At 50.8% G+C, this 15225-nt stretch overlaps 1 protein-coding gene across 3 annotated transcripts in view; it reads left to right on the top strand.

Annotated features, from left to right (window-relative positions):
- BAHD1 (bromo adjacent homology domain containing 1) overlaps window positions 1–5676 on the top strand; it is a 35767-nt gene extending 30091 nt beyond the window's left edge. For 2 of the 3 annotated variants that reach the window (XM_032112200.1, XM_032112198.1), the window contains exons 6-7: window positions 228–319; window positions 2547–2736. In XM_032112200.1, coding sequence (XP_031968091.1) covers window positions 228–319; window positions 2547–2736 — 282 coding nt within the window. Of the gene's footprint in view, window positions 1–227; window positions 320–2546 lie in introns of all 3 variants that reach the window. The other variant, XM_032112199.1, reaches the window with a different exon arrangement.
- The last annotated feature ends 9549 nt before the right edge of the window (window positions 5677–15225 follow it).

Raw genomic sequence — 15225 nt, 5'->3', positions numbered from 1 at the left:
CTGGATAAAACTGTGGTGCAGAGCACTTGGCAGGTGCCTGGGTTATGTGGGACACTGGCTCTGAAGAGTATTCACCATGGGCATGCTTCAGTGACTCCACGTTTAGGTGATGGGTGAAGGTGCGAAGCTGGCCCTTCCCTCTCTGGGTGGGTGAGGGTGTGGAGCCGGCCCTGCCTCCTGGGGCTCCGGACCAGCTGAGTGACCTGTCCCCTCCCCTCCTGGCACAGAATGAGATCTTTGCGTCGCGGCACCAGGACGAGAACAGCGTTGCCTGCATCGAGGAGAAGTGCTACGTGCTGACCTTCGCAGAGTACTGCAGGTAGGTGGAGCTCTGAACCTGCTGCACTTCCCAAACCTCCCCCTGCCTCCAGCCTCTCTCACTGTGCCCATTTCCAGCCATCCCGGCTGTCCCAGCCCTGTGGGCTGTGGTCTGCCTCAGACACTTGCTCTGCTGCAGGCTGGGGGCTTCTCCCACTCCAGATCCCTTACCTGTCTGGTTTGTATAAAATCATGGAATCGTTTGGGTTGGAAAAGACCCTTACGATCATCGAGTCCAGCTGTTCCCCCAGCACTTTCAAGGCCACCACTGACCCATGTCCCCAAGTGCCACATCCACACAGCTTTTAAATCCCTCCAGGGATGGCAGCTCCACCACTGCCTTGGAAAGCCTGTCCCAAGGCCTGACCAGCCTTTCCCTGAATGAATTTTCCCAATATCCAACCTAAACCTTCTCTGGTGCAACTTGGGGCTGTTTCCTCTCATCCTGTCCTTGTTGCCCGGGAGCAGAGCCCAACCCCCTCTGACTGCACCCTCCTGTCAGGGAGTTGTGGAGAGCTAGAAGGTCCTCCTGAGCCTCCTTTTCTTCAGGCTGAGCCATCCCAGCTCCCTCAGCCGCTCTTGGTGCTCCAAACCCTTCCCCAGCCTCTTGCGCTCCTCTCAAGAAACTCCCAAATACTGATGCTTGTATGACCTTGGTACCACTGCCTGTGGTTTCAAGGAAGACAGGAACAAGTGTGCAGGAAAACATGGAATTGGAGCTAAAAACTAAGTGAGCTAGGGAAGAGATCCTGTATATCCGTCCCTTGTGGGAGACAGGTGCCAGACTACCCAAAAACCTGCTGATACACATGCCAGTGTTTGTGCTGGACACCAGATCCTGGGATTTTGGCAGCAGCACCCTTTGGAGCAGCGACTCAGGCTGTTACAGTTGAGCTCTTGTTGATTGAATTGCAGCTTTGTCAGTAAGAACTTCCCAGTATCCATATTCCAGCCTGGCATCCTGTGATGGATGCACAGGGCTCAAGGAAGACAGGGATTGAATGGACACAAACCCGTAATGCAAACCAGTGCTTTAAATCTCTTCGGTTCTGCTGGGTGCATCTTGTGGTCTGTGCAGCCCTGCCACGGAGGGGATGCCTGAGGCCTCCTCCTCAGCCTGCTCCTGACCCAGGGCTCTGGTCTTGGAATTTCTAAAAACAAACTGGTGTACAAACTCTTTAGAAGCTGAATTTTGATCTTTCTTTTGAGGACACTAAAACAAAAGCCCCTAACAAACAAAAAAATATCCAACCTAACCCCAACAACAAGAAGCCAAAGCCAACCAAATTAAGCCCACCATCCCCAAGCTTTGGATCAAAGCAGTTGCTTTTGTTTCTAACACCCCAGTCTTCTGGAACAACTACTGGCAGGAATTTTTTCATGCTCTTGTGGGTCAGGTCACCTTTGAGTGATGTTCCCTAAAGGCGTCCTGAATTCTTTGTTTTCCTAAAAATTGGTGCATAAGCATTTGTTAGGGGCTAATTAATAAAAATAAGGCCAAAGCAGTAAAAACCAAAGTGGTTAATTGCTGTCATCTTTGGTGCTGTACAATATCCACCAGTATGGAAATATAAACTTGTGTTGCTTCCTGCAGGAGTTCTCTTTGAAAAAGCTTTGTCCACATTCCTTCCCTTCCCCTTGTCCTCCAGCAGCTCCAGGGACACAGGCAGCAGGAGAGGGAATGAGTTCATGGTCCCCAGCACAGGAAGGACATGGACCTGTTGGAGCGAGTCCAGAGGAGGCCGTCAGGTTGATCAGAGGGATGGAGCACCTCTCCTATGAGGAAAGGCTGAGAGAATAGGGATTGTTCATCCTGAAAAAGTGAAGGCTTCGGAGTGACCTAATTGCCCCTTCCAGTACCACAAGGGAGTCTACAGGAAAAATGGAGAAGGACTGTTTACAAGGGTCTGGAGTGCCAGGGCAAGGGGAAATGGCTTCACACTGCCAAAGGGCAGGGGTAGATGGGATATTAGGAATAAATTTTTCCCTATGAGGGTGGTGAGGCCCTGGTACATGTTGCCCAGAGAAGCTGTGGCTGTTGCATCTCTGGCAGTGTCCAAGGCCAGGTTGGGTGGGTCTTGGAGCAACCTGGGCTAGTGGAAGGTGGAACCTAGTGGAAGGTGTCCGTTCCCATGGCAGGGAGTGGGACTGGATGAGCCTTAATGTCCCTTCCAACCCAAACCATTCCAGGATTCTCTGATAACTGTTCCAATGTGATTGCCCTGCAGATTTTGTGCCTTGGCAAAGCGTCGAGTCGAAGGGATCCCGGGCAGGAAAACCATCATGGTTCCTCCCTCAGAGGAGTATTCCACCCCTCTGCACCGCAAGGTGCCCGAGGACACGGACCCCGAGCTGGTTTTCCTCTGTCGTCACGTCTACGACTTCAGGCACGGGCGCATCCTGAAGAACCCGCAGTAGCACAGCCCTTCCTTCGGAGCGCGGCGGGAGCAGGCAGCACTGGAGCGCCCGTGGCCCGGGACTCCTGTGCACTCTCACCCACCTCGTGCTGCTGCAGGTCCTGGGACTCGGGAGCGTGCGAGGAGCGGAGCCTGTGGAGGGAGGCAGCAGTTGAAAGCACAGCACTTCGTTAAAAGCATAAATGAAAATATATACGTAAAAAATAAATATATGTATATAGATATAGGGATTTGCATAAGTAAATCTATATCTATATATGTACGTAGAGCTGCATCTATTGGGAGGGTTTGCGGGGGATAAAAGCTAGGAAGCAATGCAGAGCCATGGCTGGGGAACGGCAGGAAGGTGCAGGAGGGATGTGTCGGTGCAGCGTTGGTTGAGTCTGGCTGGGCCAGTCCGTGGTTTTCAGGCCCTGAACTGAGCCCAGTTCCTTGGCAGAGCACAGGAGAGTCTCCTTGGTCCCGCAGGACAGACTCTGAGGATTCCCACAGTGAGAGCTTCTTCAAAATACAGCTTTGGGAGCTGCCTGGGTGCAGAGTGGCCTTGTGTCATGCTTCGATAGGTTGCTCCATCAGGAGAAGAGGTGACCCCTGTTCTCCCTCGTCTTTTCCCTCCCCTCAGCTCACTGCTCCGTGATTCACCACCTAGACTGGGGCTTGGAGCCTGCTCCATGGTGGAGCAGAGGGAGCTGGCAAGGTGGAAGGTGTTACACCCCAGTGTAGGGTTAGAGCTGGGCCGAGGTCCCAGGTGTCCTGACTGAGCCCACATGATCCCTATGCCCCATCCCAAGGCCCAGCATTCACCGGCATGCGCCGCTCAGAAGCTTGGAGCTCACAAAGTGGGCTCTGCTGGGGAGAACCATGTTTCCTCTTCTCTTTGAGTGTTGCTCTTCCTCTGATGGCTCAAGGGGTCCTAGATTTTCTTCCCAGTTTGTTTCCTGTAATGTCGTTTACAGTCCCTGCTTATCTGTGTGTCTGCAGTGGGAAGAAGCCAGAGGGGAAAGTGGCAAACCCTTTTCTTGCGTGTTTTTGGCTTTTTTAAATTCCTTCCCCATGTGACTGTCCTGATCCTGGGAGTGCTGTTGAAGCTATCAGCAGCCTCTCCCTCTCCAAACTCATCCCGGTGTCCAAGCAAGCTCACCAAAGTGGCTTTGTGGCTCCTGAAAGGACCTGAGCATCGGGAAAGGTTCGCATGGACCATGCGAGCCCCGCAGGTCCTGCTTGTTGCCTTACCTGTACAGATCCCAGACAGACCTTAGCTTATCTCAACGCTAACTTGGAGTTAATCCCAAAGCAAACCAAAGGACAGTGTCACATCCCGGGGAGTCACTGCACCAAGCTGGGAGCCCAGCCCAAGATTGCACTAACGTACAGCAGAACGGACCCCGTGCCACCCACATTCCTGCTGGCTGGAGCCGCTCACTGAAACGAGGGATCTGCGTTTTCCTGGTCTTTCGGGGCTTCTGAACTTGTGTTCCATGGTGGAAGTGTCCGTTCTGCTTTAATGTCCTGTCATTGGAAGCAGCATTCCCTGTACTCCCTGGGGATGCAGGGCTTGTCACCTTGCTCCGGTGGCCACACACCTGCCCAGCCTGGAGAGAAAACCCATGGCATCCAATACCTTACATGGAATAGTTCAGGCACGCAGGAGTTCTCCAGAGATTTGCTCTACATACCAAAGAGGGGAACGTGTCTGGAGGCAATGGCTTGAGGGGTTGACAAGATCTGGCACCTGCCACAGCGAGCGGGCATCTCCTTGCAGCTGGTGGATGATTCCTGCTGGAAAATTCCTGTTTATTCCCACGAGAACATCCAGCTCCAAGAAGGGAGATCCCAGGTGTGCAAGCAAGAATTGTCAGGTGAAGCATCTTCTCTCACTTATACCTCAAGATACTGTTGGTGTCAAAGGGATTGCCCAGATCTCTCCTGAACAATTCGCTTGGCACTGGGGGTCTCTTGGAATCGTGTGGTGTGGCTGTGTTGGGGTGGGAAGTGGTTGGCACATTGGGAACACACGGATGAAGGGGTGCAAGGAGGCAGTGGAGAACATGGTCTCTGATGCTTCTTGGGAAGGATATGAAGTGGTTTTCCCCTGTAGCAGGGGGGGAGGATGCTGGAGAAGTGGAGCTGCTCCTGCCCATGACACGGAGGGAATGGCAGCTGCCTGGCCATGGTGGGACAGAGCAGCTGCACCTGACAGTGAGTGGCAGGTGATGGGAAGCCCTAAATCTACATGTGTGTCTCCATGGTGACTCCTTTGCCCCTGAACCTGAAGCAGGAGAGCTGCTGGGGCCAATTCCCCCTGGCAGTGCCTTGGACACAGAATGCTGCAAGACCCACCGGCCGGGTGAGCCTGAGCACTGCTGCAGCTGGGGTCAGGTGTGAGATCCAGCCTTGGAACCACAGTAACTCACCGAAATTCCTCCTTCTGCCCCATCTCCCCCTGCTCCCACCTTGTCCTGGCTCCTCTCCAGGTAGCAGGGAAATTATCCTTGCCCTGGGTCCGTAACGGGCTCCGATCCAGCTCCAGAGAGGACAAACCTGACTCTTCTCATGTTGAATCTGCTTCAGGCCATGAACATTGAGGTTCACGTGGTTGCTGATGCTGTTGTGCAAACAGCATGTAAATGAACTGAAATGTCTTATCCCTAATGAAAAGATTTCCTGCTTTTTTAATCTATTAGATATGGAAATATTTTTTGAAACTGAAAAATGCAGTCGGTAGAATTTAAATCGAAGCGTAATACATGTAAAATATATTTTAGTTGATAATTTTGTAAAATGCACTTTTTTGTGTCTCTTCCCTGGTTTCCCAGATCTGTATTTCATTGTTTACAGATGGAATGAGAACATTCCCTATTCCCTCCTTCTGTGAGAAAGATATATTAGAAGTAATTCTTAAAAAATAAATTTGAAAAATCGTATTGATTTAGAAAACAAACCAGTGCTGGACTGTTCTTCCCATTCCTGCCTGAAGTTCCCACCTGGACCTGGTGGTTGCAGGAGTTAGGAGTGCTTGGGAGCAGATGTGGGTGCTCAGGTTTGTGGGATGAGCGATCTGTTGGGTTTTCCATGGAAATAGAGCAAGGATTGACTGACTTTTTTCCAGCTGCTCTTGACAGCTGCTGTCAGTGGCATATTTGAGTCTCTGCTGTTCAGGCAGGGCAGGTGGTGGTGGCAGTTCTTGTCTCAGCTAGGGTTTAGGAACCCTGAAAGAAGCATTTGGGAGTGTTGCTTTGGAAAAGCATCTTGCTTGGAGCGCTGTCTCCAGCAACTTCTGCCATCGGAGTGTCCTGGCCCCGTGGCACCAAGTGCCACACACACCCTGAGGACAGGTCCAATAGCTGAGCCATCTACACAGACATCCTAAGTGGCCAGGATGATTCCAAGTGGGAGAAGAGCAGACAAGAGTCAAATAACCTGCTTGAGGAGCAGCGATGAGCAGGATAGTGGGATCAGGAGTACCTGATGGGAATGTCTGCAGCCACGCGCAGGTGAGAGCTGTCCAGGGGTGCTCCCAGCCGGCGACAGGGCCTGGGGAGTGAGGCCGAAGGCACAGGCACCTGCAGGGTCACTGCAGGGGCTCCTGCACACTCATCCTCAGAGGAAACAGCTCCCGTGGCCCTGGGTGGTGACACAGCCATTCCCACACAGTCCTGAGCCGTGGCTCCTCTGGAGCTGTCCCATGGGCTCCGCCTCGGCTTTCATGATTTTCACTCCCTATTGAAATGTTCTGCTGCTTCCTGGGGCTGTGGCCCTTGCACACCTGGGGAGGGAGGGGATGAGTTCTGGGAACAAAATGGGCAGAAGGAAAGAGTAATGTCTAACGTGGAATTGGCTCCTAATTACAGAGAAGGGAGCAAGGGGCACATGTGGTTTGTGGGGTGAGTGCAGATGAGGTGGGCATGGTGGAACTGCATCCATAACCCACTTTGGACCCTGGCTGCATCCAAAATTTGCAGCATCTTTCACTTCCAGGTCACCTTGAGCAGGAGATTCTGAGATGGTCCCATTGGATGAACTGGGGCTGCTCAGTCCCTGTCCCCTTGCAGCCCTGCCAGCATCACACCTGTTCTTAAATTCCTGATAGGATTTCTTCCTAGGGTTAAGGATTTTCCTAGAGGATCTTTGCATTTTGCTTCCTGCTTCCAACGTTGTCAGCACAGCTCCTCGCAGGGAGCTGCCGGAGGCACAGACCTGGAGAAGCAGATCAAACCAAGAGAATTCCTGAAAAAGGAAACCACAGTGATGAAGTGAATACAACTGGGAATTTTCCTCCCAAGGGGAGGAAGGAGCTCATGCAGGGAGCATGTACATTTGTGAGCTGGTGTGGGGTCACTGAGCATGATACTCCTGGCCCCCTGGCCTGGGATTTCTGCTGAAGAACTAATTTGACATTTTCCAGTTGGATTTAATGTGACTTGGTTACTTGGAGCCATCGGTGATGTGGGTGCCAGAAATGCAACAGAAACCTGCCCGCTGTGCGTGACCCACGGCCGGCTCCAGTGCTCCTCTGGGTGTGGATGCTCCCTCGGAGAGGTCCCTTGGAAAGACAACCAAGCATCCCTGCTCTTCCAGCATGGCGAGCATCACCAAAAGGATAATCTGTGGCGCGCTGAAAAGTTGGGATTAATGTCAAACAAAATTGGATTTACTGTTGAAATCTGCTACCCGAGGGAGGCGCGTGGAGCTGTATCCGGCTCTCCTGGATCTGACATTCAGCAAACTGCTCTTGTATCATGACTGATGCTGCCAGGAATGTTCTGCTGCCACCCTGGCAGAGTCCTTCTGGCCACAGGTTGTCCTTGGAGTCCCCCATGCGTCAAGAAGGTGTGGGCTCACCAGCTGGGAAGTGTGAGGTGTGTGGCCACTGGAATCCTGCCTGGCTTCAGCCAGATGGGCATCCCCTGGCAGGTCTTGATGACCAGCAGTGGTCCAGGTATCTGGCAGAGCCAACCTGCTGTGTCCCATTTCCCTCATTTCCATGTGCACTGTCTGAAGGTGAGAGAGTCTTGTGGCAATTGCAGGGAGGAGGAGGCACTTGGGGCTCTAGGAAGGAGCTGTCGGGGCTGTGGGCACTTCCAGAGGCTTTGGATAAGATTTGGGCACCAGGATGAGCACACTGAGAGGGTGGGAGATGTTGAAAAGTGCATCCTGACCTTTGGGAATTAACCCTTTGAGAGGCACAGCACTGTCCTGCAGATTCAGGGATGCCGGTGTGGCTCTTTGTTCTGCTTTGGAGCAGCTCTTTTTTCCAGGGAAAGTGCCAGCTGGTCTCCTGGTGCTGCTGTAGGAGCCTTCTTGGGGCTTCCCCACCTCACTCCCTGCATGTCCCAGCCAAGCAGATCCAGAGCAGCATCCAGGACTGGCTGAAGTGTCTTCCCACCTGGAGCGAAAGCCACGAGCTCCTGCTTGCATTTAACTGCTGCTTTAATGCCGCTAATTATAATTGGCTGTACTCGTGCCAAACTCCCTGTGAGCCAAGAGACGGGAGCAGTTGGGACTGTCACATGAACGTGACAGAGCACTCCAGCACCCGCCCAGCTCCATCCCTGCTGATGGAGGAGCCGTGCAGGGGCTGGGGGTGGGGGTGGGGGTCCCATCGCTGGTGGCAGGACCAGCCCTCGTGGGGTTGGTGCCGCACAGGGAGAAGGGATACACATCCCCTTAACCTGGTGGCTCCAGGGACCTGAGCGTGGGCAATTCCCTGTTTTACTGTGCCCTTCTCACCCCATCCATACGGGAATAACACTTGGCTCACCAGGCTGGGGGCTTGAGGGGAGATAATGGATAACTGCTCGCTAATCCCTGTGTGCCAAGGTTGGCTCTGCTGCTCCGTGCTGCTCCAAGTGCTGCAGTGGCAGCACAGGGAGCCCCCAGCTCCATTGGCATAGGCTCCTTCCATGGGAAAGCAGCCACAGCCTTGCAGAGCCACTCTTGGAATGGCTTCTGCACTGCCTCTGTCACTTGGAAGCTGAATAAAAATGAGGTTGAGCTTTTCATGTTCTTCTCCAGCTGCTGCTTCTGCCATGGCTGCATCCCTGTGCCCAAAACCTCAGGGTCCTGGAGCAGCGGTGCATGGGGCTGTCTTTCAGGAAACATCAAGCTGGACATTCCTGGAGGCTCTTTTCTGCAGTAAAGCCCTTGGCAAAAAGGTAATTCCCATCTGGCCCTCGGGAAGGGAGCTGTGCTGAGGGGCCACATGGGGACCGGCCAGGGTTGTACTGCTCCGGCCTCCTGCAAAACCCTAAAATCCAGCTAAATTACCCCTTTATACATGAATTTTCCTTAAATTCCAAACACCAGCCTGGAATATGTTGAGAGCTCTGCAGGACCACTGGGAGCGGCGCAGGGCAGCGTGAGAGACTGAGGCCAAAAGTAGGAAAAAAAGGAAAATAATGAGCCCAAAAATCAGGGTAACAGGTGAGCGCTGCCAGGTGAGCTGGGAAAGGCATCTGGCCTCTATCCATGCATTCCGTATGGGATGGGGCTCACTGGAGCGCTGTGAAGTTGCAGCACAGTGCTCAGTACCAGCCTTGGGGTTGTAATTATTAGTGGGAGATGGTGATTAATAACTGGAGGTGGTATAAAGGGGATACCTGAACTGGGATGAAGCTGAGGAGCTGGCATGGAGCGAGGGGTCTCGTGGAGTGCAGCGTTGCCATAGGGATCTGACAGCTTCTCCGTCAGAGCCTCTGGCGAGAGCAGTTAATCCATTTTTAAGAGGAAAGGATATTTAATAAAGGGAACCATTTAAACTGGATTTACAAGGCACACTGAATGGAGGCCCCATTTATTCCGTGACTTCATATTTAATTTTAATATCTCTATAAACCTCTCCAGAGTGTTCTGCACAAACAAGCCGGAGCCGGAGCGGTTCGACCGCCCAGTGGTTCTTAAAAGCAAATCAATTTAACAGGGCTGGAAAAAACCTGCCTCTCCAGGAATATTCTTCCGCTCTCAGAAGGAGCACCAGAATAACTGTATTAGAAAACAACAAGCAAGCTGTTCTGATGGAGAGGGATTTTTGAAAGAACATGGTGCAAAGCAGGGTTGGGAGCCTCTACAGTGAGCCAGGTTGCTGGGAATTTGCTTTGTTGCTCTGTTTTCTCTGCACTCATAAATAATGTAATTAATAATCATATAACTACATCAATAATCCAGCTTTTTTTGTAGCCATGCTCACTGCTGTTCCCGTGCTGCTGCCTGAGCAGGGATGCGGTGACTGTACAAAGTCTGTAGGAAAGCTGGGATACGGACGATGGCACCTGGCAGCATTTAGCACTCCGTAAATGAGAAAAGCAAAGCAAGGCAGCCAGATTTCCCACGAGGAAGCAGTTTATGACTGTTCCCAGAGCATTTCTGCTTCCCGCACTGGGAATGTCATGGTTTTGGAAGAATTAAGTTCTCTGGGAAGAGCTGGTGAGAAAACTCCCTTCTTCCTCTGCAGCAGGTAAACTCTCCTGCTTCTCAGTGCCTGGCTCAGGGCACAGAGCAAATTCCTTTGGGTTTCCTTTGTTCCTGGAACATCTCATTTTTATTTCTTTTTAATACGTGGAGATTGTGCCACACGAAGCTGGCTCCGGTTTCTCCTCCATCTTTTGGGTGGTCCCTGAACCCAGATTTAAGGAGCAGAGCAGGTGCCCCTCGCCACCACATCCCAGTCAGCCCATGCAGTGATTTGTGCTCTCAGATCACAAAATGTTCCCTCACGTCCACTTAATCCCTTTTTCCTCTCTTTTTCCTTCTGCACAAATGATCCCCCTAGCAGGAAGCAGCATCCTCTGCTGTCCTGGGCCACAGAGATGGATTTCTCAAGGAGTGGACTCTGGACTGCTCAGAAGCTCAGAGGGTGATTTAGCAATCAGCTGTATCTCCCTGTCCAAGGCTGGGGGATGTTTCTCCCTATCACAGCCAAAGATCCACGAGTGGGATTGGATTCGTAGCACATCAGATAATTAGTTTTTAAAAAGGGAATTATATGGCATGTTAACGAGCACAGCTGGGTTTTGTTCTCACCTCCCCATGAGATGAAAGCTGGGACTCCCTGGGAGAATTTATTTCCCCATGGGATCTCCGTCTCAGGAACATGATGTCCCAAAAGCAGCCCCAGAGATGCGTGTGGGTGTGGAAACCGGGATCCAGGCAGGCAGCAGCCCCCCATTTCCAAGGGCAGACCCCTTGCTCCCAACACATATTTTTCCTAATATTTGAGCAAATTTTCTTGTAATTTAACCTTCTTAATTAGTTTTCTTCTAGAATCTGTAAATAATGCAACTCTTTTTTTATGGATGGGGGGGGGGAACCCTTTTCATCACTCTTTAACAGAAAGCCTCAGTCTTCCATGGTCTAGAGCAAGAGGAGGCACAAACGGACTGATTTATTTCGTTCTTCCTGATGTTTATTTTAAATTAATCCTGTTGGGACAGATGTCGGGCCAGAATTCTTGCTGGAGTCGCTTCTGTTCTTTGATCTAATTAACAATGGCTCGTGTTTTATAATAACTCATTTTTCTAATAATTAATTTTTCATGAGGGATGGGATTCACTTACTCTGCGTTTCCCTAGATCCTGAGTTTCCTCCCTCATTTTTCTTCCTTTCAATGCTCATTTTCCAAACCACCTTGATGCTGATATATTTCAGGCTTGAAAACACTGGAAATAACTTTCCAAATATGCTGCATTTAGAGAAGATTTCAGATTAATTGTACATGTTTATTCATTAAAAGAACCAGTGGGATCCTGCTGTGTGCACACAGGGAATTTAACATGGAAAAACAAATGGAGTGTGTGTATCAGTAATAATAAAATAGGAATGATGCTGCCATGATTCATTGACCCAGGATTTCCTACTGGAATTTACAGTGGGCTTAGTGATAAACTCTCAGACTTTCCTTGGGAAGTGCCTCTGGAATACTCAGGAAAATGCTTTTAGGGATTACACAGCAATTTAAATAACATGATGCCTAGGATGGCCTGAAGGCACAAAACTTCCCATTCCTATAAAATCCAGGTTATGAATGGAAAACCATATCGAGAAGAACAAGAAAAAGATCGGAATATTGAGAAGTTTTCCCCAGTACCACAACTGAAGATTGGACCTGATGATCTTGGAGGCCTTTTCCAAACTAAATGCTTCTAGGATTCTGCGAGTCAGCCAGCCTGGACTCCGCACAGATGGCACCATTCTTCCGACGTCTGACTGTCCCCTCCAGGATAAATTTGTCCCTCTTTCCAGCCAGATCCCCTCTCGTTCAACTTATCCCCAAAACTTCCCAGCACCCATCCACCACCACTCTCCAATATTCCCGTCAAATTTTCCTGGGGCAAAGCGTGTCATTCACGGGCCGTTATCACTCCTGGCACACGGAACAATGTTACGAACCTAAACAGGGCACAGTCAAATGGGTCCTTATCAGTCCCTTTCCGGGTTTTTTTGCCTTGGTGTCAGGGGTGAGATGCTGCAGGTTTTGGAGGTGTTGGAGCAGATTCAGTCCTCGTCCTGCTGCCTGTGAAACCACAAAAACATTAATTGCCTACACATTCCAGCAGGAACTTCACACACACACAGTCACGACTTCATTACAGCCCCGCAGGAGCCGCCTGGGAGCCTCGGGAAACTCCGTGTAAAGAGCAGTGGATAGACCTGGAATGAGTTAAGAGACTTGGAGACTCTCCTGCGACACAGGTTTGGGAACTGTGTTGGATTTAATGTGTGTTTGTACAGAGCGCTGGTGGTAAAACTCCGGCTGGCTGCGACTCCGAGAATGTCTGTGTGTGCATCCAGCAGCCCTGGGCTCGGAGGGATCAGAGGGATCAGAGATGGGTCAGCGGGAGGATAAAGGGTACAACAAGGGAGTTGTGGTTGTTACTGACTTAAAATTGGATGCGCTCAGCCTGGCAATGGGCTTTGCATGTCAACCTGATTTTTGGGGGTGGAAGATCTGGGAGTTATTCTCCTGAATAACTGGGAGAGCTCTGCCTGAGCCGCAGTCCCCGAGCGCTGTCCCCGTTGCGCTGGCGCCTGCGGTATTCCTGACCTCGCTCCGACCTCCGGCCCAGCTGGAGCGTGTGGAGTGTGTGACAGCTCTGCGCTGCTCGGGGAGCGTGTAGCCCGGGGGGATGTGTATCCATACAGTGTCTGCCAGCCCTGCTGGCTGCCTGCCCCGCAGCCTCCGCTCCCGGCCCGCTGTCTGTGCCATCCCCGGGGACCGGGATGCGCTCCGGCTCGCTCCCTGCGTCCGCACCCCAGATCCAAGGGGGAAGAGCTGGCACGGCCTCTGCTGAGCAAGCGGTGCCTGGTGGTTCTCCTGGCATTAAGGAGCTGAACCTCCCGGGATGGCTTCATTCAGGAGTGATTCCACAGTCGTGCCCAGCAGAGCAGAGAGAGCAGAGCAGAGCTCGGAGTTAAGGCACTGAGCTCAGAGCAAAATCTTTGCAAGTCCAGCCAACTGCATATCAGTGAATTTATAACCAGATCCTTCAGCACAAAGTTTTCCTTGAAAACAGTGATTTTTGTGTTTGACCATCTCCTCAGAATTACTTAGCGTATTCATCCAGAGTGTTTGACTTTGTTTAAAAAGGCTTTTTTCCCCAGAGATAAGAAACTCCGCCTCAGTAGTGAGCTGATTGTGGAGCGGCTTCTGTGCTTATCCCCTTGGATAAGAGGCTTTATTATACCAAATTACGGGATAATCTCTGGACACGCAGCCACAGCATCGGATCTCTCCTCCTTAGCTTGTTTCACTTTTTGATCCAGAGCTGCTCAAACCAATTCAGGGGGTCTCCTCTGATTGGAATCACCGTCCTGTTTCTTGTCTAGGAAGCTGGCATCGGCCCAAACTGATGTTTTTTCAAGAAACCTTCTTTCTCTTGCTCAGCTTTTCCAGAGGCCTCACCCGTTTGTCCTTTTTGCAGTTTTTCAGACCAAAATAAATATCTGATCTCACTCGAAAGGCCAGCAGAGCCTTGGCAGGGCATTTGTGATGACATCAGTGTCCAGCCTCACTCCGAGCTGGAAGGACAGGAGCGTCCCTCAGTCTTTCACTCCATCCCCTGTGGGAACTGGCCTTTTCCTTGTCACACTGATACATATTCCTGATTTCTGACAGCCAAGGTGAGTTCTGCAGCCTTCCTTAAACTTGTGTGTGCATAAATGCTGCTGGGAGACTGACTCAGTGTAATGCAGTTGATATTATAATGTAATATTTTAATAATAATGTTTTAATGTTTTTCTGCTCATGTGAGTAAACTGCGAGGAAAAGGCCTAGAGATTTACTGCTCCACTTACCCAGGGTGGAGAATGTGGTGTTCTTAAGGTGAATATTGGGGTTTGGAGGCACCTTGAAGAGGGCTGGGAGTTACAAAAATCTTTTTATCTGTAAATGGGAATTTTAGGGATGAGGCTGCTGCACCAGCCCCTGGTAGTAGATCACGCTGAGGCCTGGCAGAGCATTTCCCTGGGAAGGGCTATGTGGGTTTCCCTTTTCCCACAGAAGAGAGAACCAAACCCTTCCATCATTGCAGTGTGTTGTATAAACTCGTAGGCAAACCGCAGCAGCCTGGAGTTTGGTTTCCTCAGTGACATTTTATTTGCTAAATGTGCTTTTTCTGAAGAGATGGATCTGTCTGGGAAATATATTCCCATAATTTTGCACATTCTGAATGTGAGGCGGCTTTTAACTGCTTTGGAAATCAAATTACTGCTCAGTCTGGGTGTTAATTAGGCATATTGAGTGTAACCACAATTAACTTTCCTTGGTGACACTGGGTTTAGCCCTGCAAACCAGCCCCTGAATCCTGTATTTGCTTGGCTGTGCTGTTCCTGTAGCGACTCTGCATCCTACCCCATACCTGTGCTCTCAGAGCAGTCTTTAAATCCAAGTTTCCTTTGGAAAATAGCCCCACTGACCTCGTGGGCAGTTTCCTGCTTCTCTGTATTTCCAGAACCACTGGGCTGTCCTATGTAACTGCTTCTGACCTAGAGATATTAGTGGGGAATAGGAACACAAAGGGATGAGCGGTGCCAGGCTAACACACCTTCGAAGAAATAAAAATTCCCCTTGGCCGCTTTGGAATTTGCTGCAATCAGGCTTTTTCTCCAGGAGGAGGGATTGATTTTTGTCTCAGTGACACAGATTATATATGTTGGCACGGCTTCAGTTTGGGCTGGTGTTGAGATCAGATCAGGACCTGCCCTCTGAAATGAGAGCAGGAATCTGATAACACCTCGTGTGTGCAGCTTTGCTGGTGGCAGGGTCGGATATCGGTCTCTTCCGAGAGCTAATGCTGTATTTACATCCAAATAAAACCGGGAAATGTGCAATAATCTAGCTGCAGGCTCTCGCACTGTGCTCCAAGTGCTTTGTCTGCCTTGGCTGACAAAACGCTCTTGGCTCCTGATCAAAGGAAAGTAAGTGGAAGCTGGTTTTCTCTTGATGTTAAGAAAGCTCCTGACAGAGAGTCCCTGCAAGGCTGTTAAGAGACCAGGC

The sequence above is a fragment of the Corvus moneduloides genome, chromosome 6 (genome assembly GCF_009650955.1).
Source record: "Corvus moneduloides isolate bCorMon1 chromosome 6, bCorMon1.pri, whole genome shotgun sequence".
In the NCBI taxonomy this organism is placed as follows: Eukaryota; Metazoa; Chordata; class Aves; order Passeriformes; family Corvidae; genus Corvus; species Corvus moneduloides.
This window is presented reverse-complemented; position numbering and strand designations above follow the sequence as displayed.